The sequence below is a fragment of the Patella vulgata genome, chromosome 7, assembly GCF_932274485.2.
Source record: "Patella vulgata chromosome 7, xgPatVulg1.2, whole genome shotgun sequence".
Taxonomy (NCBI): domain Eukaryota; kingdom Metazoa; phylum Mollusca; class Gastropoda; family Patellidae; genus Patella; species Patella vulgata.
This window is the reverse complement of record NC_065885.2, coordinates 22,949,363-22,969,440: the sequence shown is the minus strand read 5'-3', so window position 1 is coordinate 22,969,440 and position 20,078 is coordinate 22,949,363. Positions and strand designations below refer to the sequence as shown.

The 20,078-nt window shown below is 33.5% G+C and overlaps 1 protein-coding gene across 2 annotated transcripts in view; it reads left to right on the top strand.

Moving 5' to 3' along the window:
- Positions 1-894: 894 nt before the first annotated feature.
- The window catches only part of LOC126828223 (uncharacterized), a 41,508-nt gene continuing 22,324 nt past the window's right edge, over positions 895-20,078 (top strand). For both annotated transcript variants that reach the window (XM_050557870.2, XM_056102197.1), the window contains exons 1-25: positions 895-1,154; positions 1,682-1,754; positions 2,010-2,120; positions 4,077-4,201; positions 5,914-6,097; positions 6,266-6,334; positions 6,723-6,936; positions 7,390-7,502; positions 8,075-8,200; positions 8,774-8,965; positions 9,480-9,625; positions 10,543-10,679; positions 10,936-11,042; positions 11,310-11,407; positions 12,478-12,579; positions 13,084-13,221; positions 13,603-13,711; positions 14,784-14,900; positions 15,198-15,398; positions 15,814-15,923; positions 16,067-16,157; positions 16,563-16,700; positions 18,164-18,307; positions 18,515-18,574; positions 19,486-19,640. In XM_050557870.2, coding sequence (XP_050413827.1) covers positions 1,012-1,154; positions 1,682-1,754; positions 2,010-2,120; positions 4,077-4,201; positions 5,914-6,097; positions 6,266-6,334; positions 6,723-6,936; positions 7,390-7,502; positions 8,075-8,200; positions 8,774-8,965; positions 9,480-9,625; positions 10,543-10,679; positions 10,936-11,042; positions 11,310-11,407; positions 12,478-12,579; positions 13,084-13,221; positions 13,603-13,711; positions 14,784-14,900; positions 15,198-15,398; positions 15,814-15,923; positions 16,067-16,157; positions 16,563-16,700; positions 18,164-18,307; positions 18,515-18,574; positions 19,486-19,640 — 3,203 coding nt within the window. In that variant the 5' untranslated portion in view covers positions 895-1,011. The remainder of the gene's footprint in view (positions 1,155-1,681; positions 1,755-2,009; positions 2,121-4,076; positions 4,202-5,913; positions 6,098-6,265; positions 6,335-6,722; positions 6,937-7,389; positions 7,503-8,074; positions 8,201-8,773; positions 8,966-9,479; positions 9,626-10,542; positions 10,680-10,935; positions 11,043-11,309; positions 11,408-12,477; positions 12,580-13,083; positions 13,222-13,602; positions 13,712-14,783; positions 14,901-15,197; positions 15,399-15,813; positions 15,924-16,066; positions 16,158-16,562; positions 16,701-18,163; positions 18,308-18,514; positions 18,575-19,485; positions 19,641-20,078) is intronic.

Below are 20,078 nucleotides of genomic sequence, written 5' to 3'. Positions count from 1 at the left end.
AATCAAATCAAATGATCAATGAATAAATATCATCCGTCACAGAGTGTCAGTCGAGTAACAGTTTGGCGTGAATTTGGGCCTGAGACAGACTTGATAGTAAACAAGATGTCATTTAACAACCAGAACGTAGCTAAAAGCGTTGAGATATACTGATGTCAGTGGTTGAGAGATGAGGTTTCTTATCTAGATGTCATCATAGATAATACCGTATGTCATTGAGTATCGACTAATATCTCTAGCAACTTCATTAAACCTTTTTAGGGGCATGTAGGGCCTATTCATTTGGCTAAAGTCTGTACGTAGTAAGATAGGATGACCCAATAAAGTAGCTTGAACTTTATATTGTCGTCGCCCCAGGCCCTGTGTGTGCCCGTTCACATTTTGTTTGTGGACAATCTACACTACAGGTCACAATTTTTATTTGATTTTGACAAAACATGAAATGTAGGTTTATCTCCCAAAGATGTCAGTTCCTGTAGGTATTGGATCGTAACTGCTTGGATTATGGCCCTTGATTGTATGAAAAATTGCCCTTTTTTTAGCTTGATCTATGTCCATCTTTTGCAAAATGTGGGCGTATCTTGCTTGGCAACCGCTAGTTTTGTTAAAAAAAAAAAGGATGAGGGAGATCTAGACGGGACATATATTAATTATGAAAGGTGTGTCTGTGGGGGAATTAATTAGATGTTATTGTTGAGAACTTGAGATAAGCTTATAGCCACAGCACAGTGGATGCTGTGGAAAACGTTTCTCTCAAATATTAAAAATAGGTCAGTTTTAAATTTGAAGTCTCAAGAATGGAATATTTACTACATTAATTAGGCAACATTTATTTAGAAAAAATTAGAATATTCATTCTTTATTCATTCTTCTATTGCTGCAGGTAGCCAGAAGATGAAAATATAAACTACACGTCTAATAGTCTAAAGATGGTTTGACAGTCGGTTATTCAACTGATACAAATGTAGATAAAGTCTTAACTGGTATCATAGCGCAAAGAATTTAATCAACATGGAGTTATCCACAATGTATCGTGTTTCGGGAAGTGAGAAAGTTCTTGATATGGAACGAGATTTAAAGAAAGACTTAGCTGATCTAAAATCTGAGTTGGAAGAAAATGAAATGGTACATGGAATACCTGTTAAAACAATCAGGTATAATAAGATGATGAATATGCGAGTTGTTAATACATGTAGGTAGTTAAGACACACATAGATCATCCTCAATCGAGTACATGTTAAAACCTATCTCTCTCAATCTCTCTTTTGGGTTAAATTTCAAAGAGTTATCTTTTCTTTCACATTTGCCCCTGTGAGAGAGAGAAATAGAGTTTAAAATGTTCACTCGACACAAACTAGGTCATTTTCAGACTAAAATTTGGTTCAATTTTATATCAATACTTAGCTTGCACGTAGGGGTCTTATAGCTGTGGGAGGAAATGCTAGAACCCAGAGAAAACCCACGAGATTGGACAGACGACCCTACTCCTTGTCACGTACAATCAGAGAATCGAAACCAAACCACTTGACTAATGACATCCATTCGACCACCCATCCCCCCATTGTGGGATTTGTTGACAAAGATTTTAGAGCTAGCATGGATGACTTTGTTATTCTTGGGCATATTATACTGCCTATTTTTATATTTGAGAGATAAACTGTTATTTATAATTTTTTTTTAGTTCTGTAGCGTTACCAAGGGATGTGGATTATTTTAGACAAGAACGTAAACTAATCATAAATAGAATATTTCAGGTGAGCTTTCAAATTTTCTTTATTATAAAATAATGTTCTAGATAACACTTTCTGTTCTTGTAATTCAAAAGTTACCACAAATTTTTATTCTCTAATAAATTATCTGTTGAATTTAAAGCACTCACTGAAAGCTGAATATTTGTTTATTAATATCAAAGAGGTAAATGGTAATTTAAATGAGACCATAGCTGCTCTGGTGATTTGAAAAAGTTTCCCAGATTAATCTAGATATGATTTTGATTCATATTTTAATAGGTCAGTGAAGCCCAACCGTTAAAATGTCAAGCTGATATTATGAAAGAAGAATTATTGTCATGTGAATCATCTGAATATACAACAGATAGTCTTCCTTTATTACTTCACCAGGTATTATAAACCCATATTTATTACTTCACCAGGTATTATAAACCCATATTTATTACTTCACCAGCTATAATATAAGCCCATATTTACTTCATCAGGCTGACCTTAAAAATATCTTTGTTTCGCCTAACGCGACCGACTAACTAAAACCACCCCCGACTTAAATTATTTTATTGCACTTTTCCACGATCTTTTTATTTTATTTTGTGTGTCAACCTGAAATATATCATGAGAGTTATTTCCCTATACTATGGCTATGGTTTGATTCATTATTGAAACTGGTTGATCAAGACGAAAGCGTCATAGGTGTCGCTTCTCAACAAAATGGTTGCAGACGAATACACGTCCATTCCCACGAAATAATTCTGCCTCTATGTCTGTGGTGCGTAGTTTTAAACATGACGATGATATTTTCAATATCCGTTTTCGAGAAAAATGAAAGCACAACGCGCACTATCGTTAAAAACGTGTTGAAGGAGTTTCACACTTCAAGTTCGTGGCTAATCGTGTGCGAGTCGGGCATCACGAAAAATCCCGATGTCATTGATTTGTTTGCCAATAAAGAAGACGAATGTTTCCACCCGGAAAATTATTAAGCTGTCAAATTAGCTCTTAAGTTTAATAAAAACTTTCAGTTCGTTACTTTTTACGTCAGACCCCAAATTCATTAAACAAAATTAATGAATCTGTAGTATACAGCTAATAAGTTTTCTGTATTGATTTCTCTGACTTTAAAAAAAAATCTGAAAAAAAAACCGACCTACCGACCCTTCTCCTCGATTGTGGGTCGGGTTTGGTGAAACAAAGATATTTTTAAGGTCAGCCTCAGGTATAAGCCCATATTTACTTCACCAGGTATAATGTAAACCTGTTTTTATTACTTCATTGAAAATGTGTTTAGTTGTTTAGACAGGACAAAATTCAGATTCACCTGTGTGCATGTTATGCAAGCAAAAGAATCAAAATTTTGAGGAAATGTCACTTTTGAGGAAATGCCAACGACCCCCCCCCCCCCCAACTGTTTTTTTTTTGGGGGGGGGGCTGAATATAATTGGACCCCTCCCCCCCCCCAAAAAAAAAAAAATTTACATAGTAGGCCTTAACTCCTATTTATTTACAACAATTTTTAGGATTAGTTAAGATTCTATCTGTATAAAACCTGTACATATCCCAATATGGTTTACATTGCTAAAATAAAACACAGAGAGAACCATCCTGGAAACATGTGTGAAGTGAAAAGTAACTGTGTTCCATAAAATTGTGTCTAGTTAGCCTGTCAGTAATATTTTGTTAATTTTTTTCTGCCACTTATCAGAGTGAATCACATGTAGGTACCCAAAAACATTATCGCCTAAACCAAATATTTATCGCCCGCTCAGCCAGCCACGTAACCATAATGCTTTGCACGTGGTGTCTGGGCCAATCAGCAAACGAGTTGTGTAGACAACATGGCCACATGGTGTTTGTTTATATTTTTAGGGGTTTTAAAAAAGGGTTAGGGTTAGGGTTGCGGACCCCCCAATATATATTTCACAGCTACGCCTCTGCCTGCCACAGGAAAATTCCAATGTTAGCTTAGCGATTTCCGCCGTTCTCCGTGAGTAGTCATAACTTTCTGCCAAAAAAACAAGCTCTGATGTAATTTTAGTCTTGCTCATAGAAATATAGACTAGAATATGAGCAGAAGACTACGACTACTCACTAAGACATGCGGAAAACTATCTGTTCAAATTTACCTGTGGCAACTGGCAGGTAACATTGACATTTGAGATCGTGTTATACTTATGGAAAGGATATGTTGACATAATTCCTTGCATTATTTAAAAAATTTATTAAGCTTTTCCGGTGACATTGAAATAAATGACGATTCGAACTGAAGTTCCTGTTTTCAATTTCTTTAAAATTATACATTTATTAAAACATGAAACTAAATGCCAATGTTTTATTTGTTTGTTGCAGCATTTTACTGACAGATTACAACAATTAATACAGTGTAAACATCAACATATGTTACGATGGAAAAGATTCTGTGAACATACCAGTACTATAGAATCACTCTATCCGCTGTATCATCAAAGATTAAAGTAAGTTTGTTTAATATGGTTAGACCTGATTTGGATCAAAAACTGAAGCCTTATGAAAATTCCTAAAGGATAATTACAGGAAAAAGAATTCAATCTGAATTTTTTTCACGTGACCAATTTCCTCCTTTCTTTAGTAAATCTTCTGTTTTGAGTGGAATGTTGATGGTTTAACAGTTTGCCAACACCTTGGTCAATATGAGAATTTTATCTAGACAGTGCTGATTATATTTTGAATTCCAATTGGGTTCTTTTATGATCACAATTTTCACATCAATTGGGTTTTTTTCCAATCTAATCTACTATCATGCAGCATACTTAATCAGAGAGAGAAGCTTGGAAAACAAAGATGTGTGTTCTTTAAAAAATGAATTGATGTTTTAAGATAATGTACCATATTCTGTGGTGTATTAGGCAGTAGGCACATGCGTAGATAAGGCACAGGGTGAGTTTGGCAGAGGTGTTTAAGGAAAAAAATAATAGTACATGGTGTAAGCGCATTGTGAAACAACTGCATTTAAGCCTTTATATTAATTATATTTAAACAACATTATGAAAGAATTTGCTCCAATTTAACTGTCACGCTCATAGTCAAATTGTTGTTAAAGTTCTGCAAACAACAAATATGGCCGTCTATTACATCCTGTTAAATTCATGAGTAATTGTCTGTGATAATAACTATAGAATAATATTAACTATAAAAATAGTTTATCATGATCAGCTACTCACAACTTAACTCCTGTCTGAAAGGATTAATTTGAGAAATGACTATTCTAGTTTAAACCATGTACGATATCCAAACAACTAACAATCAAACAATAATGTCAATGGCCCTGCCCACTATACGCGTAGCCATTTAGATCTACCAGTAACATAAAACAATAGTATATTTAATAGATAATTAACAACACTGGTAAATTTAAACAATGGATCTGTAACTTAAAACGGCTAAATGATGTGAAATTTATGACAGTTTCGCTCAATGAAAACTGAAATGAAATGAAATGAAAATACCACTGAACCATACATCAAATTTTAAAAAATTATTTATTCAGAAAGGCTACTGGACGAACTGCTAATGCACACAGTAACAGGGCCACAGGTTTTGAATTTATTTGAGTGAAACGAACATAAGATGTTAGAGGACTGTGAGTCTGGAACTTAGTGACATGAAACCAAAAAAGAAGTAAATAGATGGAGCTTCACACGTTATCCACAAATTTAGCAAGAATTGGTTGACGAAGTAAATGATAGACATCAAAAAGGTTTGCCGTTTCGACGACCGTGTTTAGACTGAAGACACTTCAATATGTCAGTTAAACTGTAATCCCGCCTTTTATCACTGTCGCGGTAAAGACAATACTGATGACTTATATTGAGCCAATGAAAATGCTTGTATGATGACAAACAAGGACTATATTTTAAACAAAGTAAATGGACATGAAATGGGAACAGTATTCTATTTAATTTGGATGATAATATATCATAAGCGTTTGACGTAGCATCACTTGGTCCACGTGTTGATTCTCGAGCAGTTATTTCTTCAACTTCAGACTTTGGTGTCAACACGGGAAAAGCCTGGATTTGCTTAACATTATGTATTAGGCGCACCACTTGTAGAAAATCAAATATTTGGTAAAAAAAAGTGTGCCTTATACACTGAAAAATACAGTAGTTATTTTTTGTTATAAAGATGAAATGTTGATATTTTGCAGCCATATTGTAACTGAATACAATGATTGTCGAGAACGAGCCCAGAGATTATCAGTTGCACGAGAGGCGTATTTAGCTGGTAAAGATTTTGGTCTGTCAGCAATTCAGACTGATGATATGCTGATTTATCTAAGATGGCTGGTGTGTCATCTCCATTCTCAAAAACGCATTCAACAATATTTACGGGTAAGTTAAAGGAAAGATAGAAATATTTGATTGATGTGCTTGTGTATAACATGAACCCTATTGAGCTATATTAAAGATCCAAGTGGGTATGTATACATCTATTTTCATTCAGTATTAAGTAGTAAAAATCGGTTTTGAAATATGTTTTTGATCAATATTTTATTACAGATATTACAATGGCTACACATCACACATAAATTAGAAATTTGTTCTCCGGAAAAAGATGATACAGAACAGGTAAACAGTTTAGTTTCTTTCATTCAACCCTTTTAGTATTAAATAATATATGACAAGGGCCCTTATTCACGAAAACTTAAACTAAGATACAATCAAAATTTTAAGAAATACTGCAATTCGATTGGCTGACCAATATGCAAATTGGATATATGCAAATTGATTTTACTGGTCAGCCAATCGAATTGCAGTATTTCTTAAAATTTCGATTGTATCTTAGTTTAAGTTTTCGTGAATAAGGGCCCAGTCTTATGAGAATTAAAATGTTTGTAATTTCGTAAATCCTTATTAATGTATTACCTAGATAAGAACATACCAAAAATTGTGATTTACTATATATTATTCCAGAAATAACCTTTCAATCATTGTTGTTGTTCTTTTCAATGTTTAGGTGGAGACAACTCATGCTGCTCGTATTGCCTCACGATACCAAGACGATGTACTAGGCCTTAATTCACGACCAGGATCAGGAACATCAAGACCAAGTTCTTCCAGATCATCTTTAATTACACCACCTGTTCCAATTCCTCCACCAATCACAACAGCTCTACTATCAACTAATCCATTACCTACGTCTTCTATGCTATATGCAGCTGCTGCAGCAGGTCCTAATATTTTGTATTTCATGTGTCTGTTATATAATGCCCCTTTAAAATGTCATGCATGTACTGGTACATAAGGTATCATAATCTGTGTGGGCGATGCTCCTGTTGGGAATTCAACCTGCGACCCCAGACATTGAATCCGTACACTTCGACTGATTGAGCCATGATTGAGCTCAAGAGAATTTCTCACAACTGTAGCAAGTATATTTAAACTTGAGAGACACCACAAAACAGAACAACCTGGATGACTCCAGATATCCAATCATATCTATTTCCCTCCTATAATGTATACATATGTTTTATTTCTTTCTGGTGAAATGATAAGAGATGATCATGATTAACAAATTGAATGTTTTGTATTGCATAATGGATGGACATATTTAATCATGATTAACAGTATAAACTGATTGAAATTGTTATTTCTAAAATATTTATTTTTATATTTAACGATAGGTGGTGGTTTAGCATCTGATGAACACAGCCTCAACTTACCTTTACATGTATCAGATTTTGAAACACTTCGACCACAACTTGCTTTTCTTCTGAATATTTATGGCATTAACTTTGTAAGTACAGCTACAGATGTTGTATTGTGCTATATATGTATTATTGAACAAATTTCTTCAAGAAATATTCTATCTTGTTGTTTGTTTCAATGCCAAATTGATATTAAAAGACTCATATTTAATGGGCATATGATTGAATTATTGCTAATCAATAAAAAATTTGTCTCACAATAAAGAGAGAGAGAGAGAGAAAGAAATGGGGTTTAACGTCCACTCGACACAAACTAGGTCATTTCGGGACTAACATATGGTTTAATTTTATTTACATAATTCGCTTGCACGTAGGGGTCTTTAGCAGTGGGAGGAAACCGGAGGACCTGGAGAAAACCCATGAGGTTGGACAGGCGACCCTACTCCTTGCCACGTACAACCAGGGATTCGAAACCACGCCAGTCAACTCAATGACAGACTATGATACAGCGCGCGCACGCTAACCATTCAGCCATCCAACCTCCCCGTCTCACAATAAAATCAGCTTTTATAATATTTGTAGTTATGTTGTGTTTGTACTGTCTTTGTTAGCCTGTTTGGTGCCGAAAAGTAGAATTTCCCATTTAATTCTGTGTTTGTAGGATTTAGAGAGAATTCACACTAATGCAGATGAGATGGAAATGTTTGCAGCTGTCAATCGGAGATTTAAATATAGTTTTATTAAACAAGAAAATATGAAGAATTTTAAAATGTATGACAAGTTGGAGGTAAGATGATGAAAATAAATTGACAATAAGTGAGAAGATAACAATAGATTTTAGAAATCTAGAAATCAAATTTAATGCTCATTTATTTTTCAGCTCTTTGAATTTCGAATGTATGTGAAGACATTTCCACGAATTGGATAATCTTTCTGTAACCTTGTTTCAATTAGAGATATTTGTAAAAAATGAATTAGTTTCTTTCATTGGTGCAGTCAGTATACACCCATTTTTTATATGCCCACATTTTCATGTGGACGTATATTGTCGTGGCCCCTGTCCTTCCGTCTGTCACAATTTTTGTCCTATTTTTTTATCAAATTTAAAATATATGTTTATATCCCAAAGATCTATGTTCCTTTTAATATTCGTGCTTCAGACCATAACTTCGTGGATTTTGGCCCCTGATTGTACGAAAAATTGTGGTGGTTTTTTTTGTTTTTTCTTTAGCGTATCTTACATTGCAACCACTGTTTTTTTTTCATCCATTCATGAACTCAGCACATCATGATGAAGATACATAGATTAGAAAAAAACAATCATCTTATTTCTTCAATATTTATGTTTTGATTTAAACAGATAGGGCAAGAGAATTGGGGAGCAGATTCTCAACATGTATTTAAACAAGATTCTAACTGGTTGCCATTTTTAACATTAAAACCTGAACATGATGCTCACCAAGAAAAACAGCTGACATTGTTAAAACAAGCTGGTAAAATAGACCCTCTACTTAAAGTACAGTTCCATTTTCTATTTGTTAATGATTTTGAAGTAAGTACAAATACATGATTTTAGTAAATAATGTGTTATGTAAACTATTCTTTGAATGGCATTTAGTAATTGAAACATAATCAAATAACACACTATTTATGGTTAACTATTAACCCATAGTAATTGTTATCCATAAATAGTGTGTTATTTGTTTTTACACTGTCGCAGCACAGTGTATTCTAAGTTCATGAACAACAGTAATGGAACTTTTAAATGCTGGTCCGGGTAAGCTATTGATATTGCTGGAAACAAAGAGATATAAGTGAAATTTGAGTAACAAAGTTTTATGATCTTGACTAGGGGTCTTCTTCTCAAAAACTGCAATCCCCTTAAAATTAAACTTAAAATCCTGTTAATCAGCATTGGTTTTAAGGTACTGCTGTTAAATTTTTCGGAAATTTAATTTCCTAAACTTTCCTGTATTCATGCTATGTCTTAAAGTATTAATCTGGCATCGTAGCATTAATTGGTGTAAAATTTTAAAACTTTATAACCCTCATTGAATGTATTTCAGAAAGTTCAAAGGACTCTACGATTCCATGCAACGTCTGTACGAGAACCTCCCAATATTCATCCAGCTTCTGTTACCACTCACAGAACCCCATATAATACAAGTTCTGTATGGAAGAAAATATACTCTAATCCAGAATTATATACACAGTAAGTAATAGTATGTTATTGAATATGCCGTACGAGTCCACACATATACTTTCATATTGATGTGAAAGCGATTTTGTTGTGTTTCCAATTTGCTGTAAATAATATTCTTGGTTAATACAATATAATTAACATTATATTATCTTACTCTCTACTTAAGATCTTGTTATGGCTAACTTTATTGATCAAATCGGTCGGTCGTGATTCCCCTTTTGCCTGGGAATCATTATCAACCACCACTTTGACAGGAGATATTTTCTCGGCTAAAAATCATTCTCTTAGCTACGAGAGATATCATAGAATCGAATCGGTCCAGAACCGATTTGGTTGAAAAGAAGCCGTTCATTCAACAAAGACACATAAAGAAAAGATGACAATGGACAATGTCACCTCAGGCCACAAAAGAGAGACTCATACTAGTCGCCCAACACTTCCGTTTCCAAGGCATAGTCCAAACCTTGACTCTCATATAAATAAACCATTTGTTACTAATTCGTACCTAAATATATTAAACCCCTGGGCGTCCCATGTTGAATTACACAGTATTTAACGTTTTAAAAACTACTTTCTGGAATCAACAACTAATCTATACTTGGTCACTCCAACCATTTTTATTTTTGTTTTACATTTTCATTGTTAAAGCTTGTGACGATAATACTGAAAAGGTTCTCAAAGGAATTTTTTGAAAATTTGGCAGGATTATTGATAGGGGTATAAATAGGAACCCTTTCAAAAGTCGGAATAAGTTGTATGTTTTGTAGTTAACCACCCATTTCCTTTTAACTTTATATCTTGTGAGTGTGATTCAAGACAGTCTTCACTTTTGAAATATATTTGATATAAATGGAGTTATGAATCATCTTATAGAAAATGTAATATTTTATTCTGTTATTTAGATTTATTAACAATGTATATTATAGGGGGGATTGTGATGATGAAGACATACCAGAATTCGATGAGAAGGATGTTGAAGCTGTAAATCTAAATAACTCGAGATTAAAAAAGAAGATAAAAAGAAGTGATAGTTATGATTATAAAAACACTGTTCAAATGTTAGGTTTGTATTCTGTCTAAGCAAGCCAAATTGATGACTTTTTCTAGCTTAATTTTATGTGTTCAGTTTAAAGTAGTTTTATGAATGATTGAATACAAAGTGAGGATGCCAACGAATGATTTATTTATGATAATGCATTTCACTACTCACATTTTTAACGTATATTTTTACTAGTTTAGTACATCAGTGATATATAATGTTCTTGTTCCAAGATTAGATGTGAATTAATACCACATTGTATTGTGTGTATAATGTATAGGTCTGGATGATGGAGACGATAACGATGGTGATACTACCTCAGCTCCTGGAGCTTTTCTTTCATTTCTACATCTTCGACATTTACGTATTCGAGATCTTCAAAGAACTGTAAGTTGTCATTTACAACCTCGTACAGTACATATTTTGTGGATTTTATAAGTATTTGCATTCAGCACTAAATATAAGCATCTCAGATGAGAAATGGGTTTAAAAGAGAAATGGGTCTTAAAGCATCTAAAGTTCTTTTCTGTCCATGATGGGATAAAAACTAAAGATCTACTGATGTAGAATCAGCTATGAAAGCAACAGGGTCCCTGGAAATCCTAAAGAGAGAGTTTTGATATTTTTGAATGATATTGTGTTTGTATTTTTCAGTGTTTAAGTGTATTGAATTATTTTCGGTCAATAGAGAGAACATTGACTATAAATGATGGTGGATTGTCTCATGATGCTGGAACTTACCAGAAAACTAGGTAATATTAAACCTGAAAATTGATTTTCAAATTGAGTGCCTTATTTTCCAATATCAAAGATACACACATCTGTCCACAATCAGTTTACAAAGGTTTTCATGGAAAATTAAAATTGTAGGATGCACCCTTTCTTCAGTCTGAAGATAGTGGTCCCTTTGGACCATTATTGACCCCGTCTTTGAAGAAACCAGGCGACTATTAAAAATTACGTGTCCATTCTTCTGTCTGTTTAGAACACAATAACTCTGCTGCTAATTATGGTAGAATGTTTCAACTTAGTGTAGGGGACGGAATTTGAACATGAGCATTTTAGGCTTAGGTTAAGCAGAGATTATCAAAACCTTGACCATGTTCGATATTGAATATTTTCTGTGTTTGCGTAGCAGAATTATAGGCAATTTGATTGCTAAATGCTTTATAAAAAGATAAATGTGCAAGTTTCATCTATTTTAAGGTTAAGGTCTTTACAAGACTGATTAGGCCATGTAAGAAAAATATTCTGGTCTGCAGACAATCCCGCAACACTTTAAAAGGGACTCATCACTTAAAAAGGGCCGCATGACCTGTTTTTATTTTAAAAAAATGAAAAATAAATACAATTTCTTTAATTACCGCACATAAATGTTTTATCCGGTTACAGGAAGTAACTCTATAAAAAAATTTGAATTAATCCAGAAATGTGGCATAGGCTCATGTATCAAGTATGCCACCCCAATAAATGTTACTGACAATCATAAATGATACTGGATAATCATACATTCCTACAAACAAAATGATGAGATAAATGAAGTGCCTTGAAATGTGATTTTATGAGAAGTTATTTAGCTCATTACAGCAGTAGTGATCCTTTGACAAAATAAGAACACAAAAATAAAACATCAGATTTTTGGTAAGGATTATCTCAGAGCCAAAATATTTGTTATGGCCTTATATAGTTAACAATAACATTGGCAACCAAGATCTCATCTTTACAATATCGGGTTATAACTAATAACTGCTTTATTGGTTTATTTCAGTATAAGAAGTTATCTGATAGTAGATTGTTAATTTTTGTTTTGTTTTCATTTTAGTGCTCAAGGACATCGTGTTAAAACTGAATCTGATGGAACACAGGGTGGTGGGGGTGGTATCGGTTCTCATGCTTATTTACATAATACACCAGCTGACTACAAGTAAGATATTTTAAAAGAAACACCAGATAGTTCAACATGTGCGCTTTAGATCACAAGGTCTGGCATTGAGTCAACTGGCTTTGTTTTAATTCCCAGCTTGTATGTGACAAGGAGATAGGCCTACTCATATATCGAATTCCAACTGCCAAGGGTTCTTTAACGTGCACAATAATGTGTATACAGGGCCTTGGTTTTACGTCCCTCCAAATGACTATCCCTTGCCAGACCCTCCGTCCTGCATTTCTGACAAGGGGGAGCCATGCTAGAAAATTCTGATGAACTTCCTTGGTCACCATGGGACCTCCAAGTTAGCAGGCCAACGTCTTACTCACTGAGCCACCGTAACTTCCGAATGATATACAAGACAATTCTCTAAGTCTTAAAACTTAGTTGGAGCTTTGGTGCTAGTGGGTGTGTTAAGGTCCATGACTATAGCCTGTGTATGTTTTTGTTTAAAATATATAAATTTTAGTATATGTAGAAGATTATTATATATTTTTATAGGGTAAATGAAAGTGAGTTTATAGAATTTAGTGAAGTAGAGAATCATGATGATTTTTATTGTATAGAGGAAGGTCGAATACATGTGCAGGATCAGAGAGGTTATTATATCATGTATGATGCTGCTCTTAATGATCTAGAGTAAGTTTAAATCCACATTGATTGTATTAACAAAAGCCCCCCCCCCCCCTTTAAATAATTACAAACTTCCAAGATTTCATTGGCGATAATTTGATACAAAAGTGGCTTTAAATATGCATATCAAATTCCCAAAATGTAATCATTAATAAAGTTTTGCTTAATGTTATATAAATTCTTTTCTGAACTAATGTTAAAATTAAGTTTTGGATTAATATATTTCACCCATTTAAGTAATAGTTAAAATTTCTGCACAAACCAATAGAATTTTGCTTAATGTTATATAAATTATTTTTTGAACTAATTTTAAAATTAATTTATGAAATGGTATTATTATTCCAACAGTTGTAATGTATAATATTCCGTTGGTTTTTTTTTATTCAGAAAACTAGAGAAATTATTATTGCTGATTGCTACACATTATATTGATAAAGATCGTGATTTACGATATGTTTCCAAGATGAAAGCAAAGGAATCTGTTCGTCTAGGGGCGGTAAGTACTATAAATCTAATCTTCGGCTATAAGGCCATTTGAAATATTGTGTTTGTCATAAATTTCCCATTCTGCTAGACATTTATTTTATCAGCATTTTTTGGGAAAAAATATTTTAATGTGTTAAACATACATCATGCAAGAGCTAAATCTGTCTATTGCAGGTCTTTCTTTAGGCCTAAAATGTTATCTAAATTATTAATTAGACATTAATTAACCTATCCAGACCATAATCAACTCTAGATGGTTATGCTAGCCTGCAATCTTTCCTTCACGATTTAACGATTAAATGGATAATCAAGACTATGCTGTTTATCGTACTGTCTTTACTAATGATGATCGAGGCTAGGCGGAAGTTTCAACCGCTTAGTTCTCGGTTCATAGTGGATCAGTTTGAATGAAATTTTCAGCAAATTGCCTTTACATTATCTAGATTTTAGCTATTATAGTGAGAACTGCCAACTTGTTATCGAATCTCCCATAATGTATCTTTAACCTAACACACCTAATTATGCAAGTGTATTCTGAAGACATTGGTATCGTCTGTCCAACCTTGTGGGTTTTCTCTATGTCCTCCGGTTTCCTCCCACTGCTAATGACCCCTATGCGCAAGCAAATTATTGAAATAGAAATGAACCATGTGTTAGTCCTGAAATGACCTAGTTTGTGGACTTAAACTCTTTTTGTTTGAATCTCATGAGGTGTTTAGAAAATATCCTCCCTAGATTGTCACACTGAAAAACATATTATATATTTTAAATGATCTTACTCATCAAACAGTTTTTCCAGCGTGGTTCCCCCTTGTCAGTGATGCAGGACGAAGGGCCTGACAAGGACAGCTGTCTAGTCGTTCGGATGGGACAAAAAACCAAAGTCTCGTGTACACATTGGCGTGCATGTAAAAGATCCCTTGACAGTTGGAATTTGATATAAGAGTAGGCTGTGGTGCTGCTGTCCGGGCAAAATTTCTCTCATAGCACACTGTTCAGAGCAGAACAGTAGGACGTAAACACCATTTCATTTCATCAAACTATATTGACTTATTGCTATAATTTTTCGTTTTAATTTCTAGCAACAGTCAGTAGGTGATTTTGATATACCAAGTTATGCCCATCAAGAAGTTGATAGATTTGGTGTATTATTAGATCTATGGAGTAATGAAGCAGCTTATTTAGAAAGCAAACGAGAAGTATGTAGTGTTTATGGGACTTTGTTTTTATTTCTAAAAGTAACGATGCACAATTTGCGTTTTTCGGAAAATATCAAATTTCTAACTACTTAAACCACGCTAATATTTACTTCAGATTGATTATTTAACAAGGAACCATTTTGGACTGATATTCAACTTTCACGATATTGTTGTATGCATGGGATTCCTATAGTGCTTAATCAGGCTTAGAGTCTTTAAATTCTATGTTATGATATTTTTTAATTTCTGCCCATATTCTTTTTTGCCGATTAATAAATTGAAACTATTTTTTTTCAGCTGTTAGATTGTTATTTTGAAGCGTATCAACATGTGTTTGATAGAGATGAGAGAAGATCATTAGGCCAAGTTATGACTGACGTAATACATAGACGACCAAGATACGACTTCTCAGCACCTTACTTTATCAAATCTTATCGTACAGAGTGTATTATTGTACGACATACAGCTTCATTAGTTAAAAATATACTGGATAAACAGGTATGTTTCAGAATCTTGTTTGGATTGGGGGTGATAACTGAAGGGAGGTAACTCTGCATACATGTCCTTAATGCAATATTATCTCCCCTTAGACCACGGATGCCTCTGGCTCCAGTTAATCTAAAACAACTTTTACAACATTGTAAAACAAATATCTATTTAGATTTAGTATTTTCTGTGAAATATCTTGGTATTCTGCATTATGAAATATATTTACATTATTCAACTTGCTCAACTACGTCCAACAGGGTTTGTATAGCTTCAATATGGTTGCTATTCTGATTTTTCATGTAATAGAAATTTTTACAAATTGCAGTCAAATCTATAATTATATGACTTGATGTTTTTGTTTGATATAGTTCAGCTGATAATCAAATATTTATTTATACATATTAGGATTATATTGTATTTCTAGATAGAAGAAGAACGAGAATATAATCAACGTGTATGTAGAGATGGTGACGATGAATACGGTCTACCTTATCGTATTGTTCCTAAACAACCAATAGCTGTCAATCTTAGCAGGTCAATAATTTACTTATTTATGCTCTTTTTTTCTCTTGATTCTTATGTGCATGTCAATCCTGTTATAAAACTGTATTTAATCTGTGCATTCCATTGTATTCATAAGAATGAAAAGAAATAGTATTTGGTTTGTTATCACCCAGGTCATCTTTGAAGAATGTTTATATGTTAGAGTTTCATCCTAAACTATCTATGGCTTGTAGAATACCTGAAGCTATTAAATATGCTGTAACGGTAAGAGTTTCTCTCTCTTATTGTTTTGATACTTTATGTTCATCATTGTACTTTTAGATAGGTATCAGTTTCATTTTATCTGATTTGATATGGTAGAGTGACCTATTGATCGAGAGGTTCACCATGTGAATTTTATCTATGTTGTATTAGATTAGAAAGAAGCTTTTATTCTCTTGGAAAATTAAAACTGTTTAATTCAAAAGTATGTTGTTTCTCATAAAACAAGTAAAAAAAAATTAATAATTTAAGACATTTATGAGGCTCCAAAGAATACGTAAAGTAGTTCTAAATGTTTGATCGGTGGAAAAGAATACCGAATAGAAATTGTCTCGGCTTATCTATTTTGAATTGAATAGCTTTGTCTTCTCTTGTCAATAAAGTGATGATTTGTGTTGTTTTCTGCAGGAATTTCTGCGTATACAAATGCCAGAAAGTGTTACAGAAAAACTTTTAATGGAGAAGAAATTACTAGAAGTTTGTCAAAATGAATTTACTAATCTAAGAAATATGGGGGCCTCCTATGCACCACAAATACAAAAAGACGTAAGTCATATATATTATTATCTTCAGATTAATCAGGTAAAACCGTCCTTGGACATAAATCCCATTTCATTTCATGCTTTTTATACGGCCACATGGAAATGTGGTCGTATATTGCCGTCGCCCCCATCCATCCAATTTCTTGTGAACACTCTACAGACTATATTTATCATCTGATTGTTTGAAATTGATATATGTTGTTTACATAATTGAGATGAAGAATCGTATTTAATTTCAATAATTTCCATTAATTTGTTCTTGAGTTATGGTCCTTGTTGAACCTTGTGAACGCTCTATCAACAAAAGTTATCATCTGATCTGTATGAAATTGATTTGCATCATTTAGATTAATGAAACAAAGACACCTATTAAATTTCATCAATTTCAGATTAGTGAAACGAAGAAGTCTATTTAATTACAGCAATTTCCATCAATTACATCCACAGTTATGTCTCTTGTTTAACTTTATTTAACCCTGTGAACACTCGAATGACAAATGTTATCCGATCTGTATGAAAAAAAATATGCATTATTTAAATTAGTTAAGCAAAAAAGGCTGTCGAATTTGAACAATTTCTGTAAGTTACTTCCAGAGTTAAGATCCTTATTTCAGTTTGTAAAACCTTGTGAACCCTCAAACGACTCAAAATTATAATCTTATCTGTATGAAATTATCTTGTAAATGACGATGTAACTGCAGTGGGCGAATGTTTTGTTGCCTGGCAACCTAACTTTATTTATCTCATTATAAATACAAATCAAGTGTATTGTTCAGTACTGTTGGTGGTGGAAGTTTCTTGCGTAGCTTTTCAGTTTGCTGTATGCACATATTTATCATCCATGTTCTGTGCACTATAGTAGATAAGTAGGCAGGGTACTGCAATTTACCAAGATCTCCCAGCATTTTTCAGACCTGCACTTCACTTGTATTGGACATGTAATCATAGATATAAAAATTACCATAATGTATGTCCCAAGTTTTGTTTGAACGAGATATTCCATTCCATTCCGGGTTTTGGGTGATCTAGTTGTTGAACATGTGCCCGTGAAATCATAAGGCTTGTTATTGAGTCATGTGGTGTGATTTCGATTCCCAGCTTGTATGTGACAAGGAGTAGGGTCGTCTGTCCAACTTCGTGGGTTTTCTGCGTGTCCTTGGTTTTCCTCCTGCTGGTAAAGTCCTCTACGGGCAAGCAAATTGTTGAAATAAAATTGAAATGACCTAGTTTGTGTCGAGTGGACATTAAACCTCATTTCTCTCCCTCTCCGTTCCATTCTATTATTTATGGAGTTATAAGATGTGCTCTGACAACTTGACATTGTGTGTCTAGTAGGAGTAGAACCATATATCCGTGCTAAATAAGCCCAAGGTATTTAAAACAGATTTGGATGTAATTATAACAAACAATGTGGAATAGTAAATTTCAGTTTTTATCAACTAAAACTCGTTGAATGATTTTTTGTAGCTTTATTCAGATGTATTTGCTGAGGATCCATTGTTTATTTGTGAAATTGCACAGAGTTTGGTTACTCAACAAGAGCAAGGGGGTCGAAGATCAACTAAAGAGAAACAAATGGCAATAATTAATTCATATTGTCAAGTTATGGAAGTAGGTGAAAATCAATGGAATAATTTCTTACAATTAATATTGTATTTTGCAAGTAGTTGAACATAGTCGAATGCAGTTCATTTGCCATTTTGGTTGTTATTGGACTTAATTAAACATTTTTTTATGTGAAAATTTTCTTTTGAGGTCTCAATAGACTTTTTTGTAAATTATGCTAGTTTTTTTTATATCTTTATGTGTTTTATTCAGACTATTACAGTTCGTCATCGACTAATGGATTCAGCATGGGAATCGGAAATACTTGCCAAGGTAAAAAATTAGACATTTGTCAACTGTTGGTGAACCAAACATTTTAGAAAAAATAATTGAGGATGCTTGATAGTTAGTCTGTCGTAGTTCTGTCAGTCCCGACAACAGAGGTGGTGTGAGTAGAATCATGATGTAATTAAACACAAGAAAAATATTTCAGCAGTCATGGTTGGTTGAGATATTTTCTTCTGCAGTCGACTATATTTTGTTTTTCACTCGATTGTCACTATTTTGGGATAAGAAGAATTCAGTTCTGAAACGTTCAATAGAGTATCCCCAAATACTGATAACACTTAAGTTATATGCACCTTTGATACCTTGATCTTCCTAAATTGTTTTCTTGTACACAAGTATCATTGATCCTTTCATTCTGTACTTTTTGATATTTGAATTATGTTTGAAATTATAGTAAAATCTTCCTTATTAAAGGAGCAGTCCCTTATGTATTGATTCAAATTTGTTAATTCTGAATGAAAGGTTCTTCAAAACAGCTGCACAGTGAAGTTTTTACTGTTTGAAGTTTTGACAAGATCTTGCATTGTTTTTTTTATTATCGTAACGACAGTAGTCTTTATTCAAGACTTAGCCTCGCTTCTCCATTTTAAAATTAAATCATTAAATGGCCAAAGTGTTCTAATCTATTTAAAATCGGAGCCAACCGATGACCAGTTATTTATGGGCTTGTCATTTTAATAGATGTTTAGATAATAATAGGCAGATTAATGCATCTTTAAGCAAATCTAACAATAACTTCTATACAGCTCATTTTTTCGAGCATAAACTTTCAGATAACTATTTGGGTTGTTTCTACACATTTTGGCATTTAATTTGTGTGCTGTATCGCACCGTTATCAATTGTTATTCTTTTAAATCTGAGACTTTCGGTTTTAAAGTTTCTGTTTCTCATTTAGGTTTACCGAAGTCAGGCAAAAGAAATGGAGTTTGAGGACTATCACATGTTCCTGAGATTTGTTCAGTTTGAATTTGCCATGTTTAAAGAAGATGCAGGGAAGCCACCACCAATATTTATAACTGCTCTACAAGAAGATGATACATCTGTTGATAGGTAGAAACAGTTTGTGAAATTACAGAAATGAAATGGGTTTTAAAGTCCTACTGTTCTTTAGATGGACATACACCATACACTGCTATGAGGGAAACTTTGCCCAGTCAGTGGCAATACGGCCTACTTTTATATCGAATTCCAACTGTCAAGGGTTCTTTTACGGGCATGTCAATGTGTACACAGGGCCTCAATTTTTTATCCCATCTCAACAACTTTATAGGTCCTCCATCCTGCACTACTGATAAAAGGAAACCACATTGGAAAATCCTGATGAACTTTCTTCATCAACACAGGGATTGAACATAGGATTTCCTAGTTAGTGAGCCAATAGCCCACTCACTGAGCCAATGAGGCTTTCTCTAAATTACAAGATTAAAGAGTATATAGATATATATATTAGAGGATATTTAGTAATGAATATTATCCATGAGAAGTATA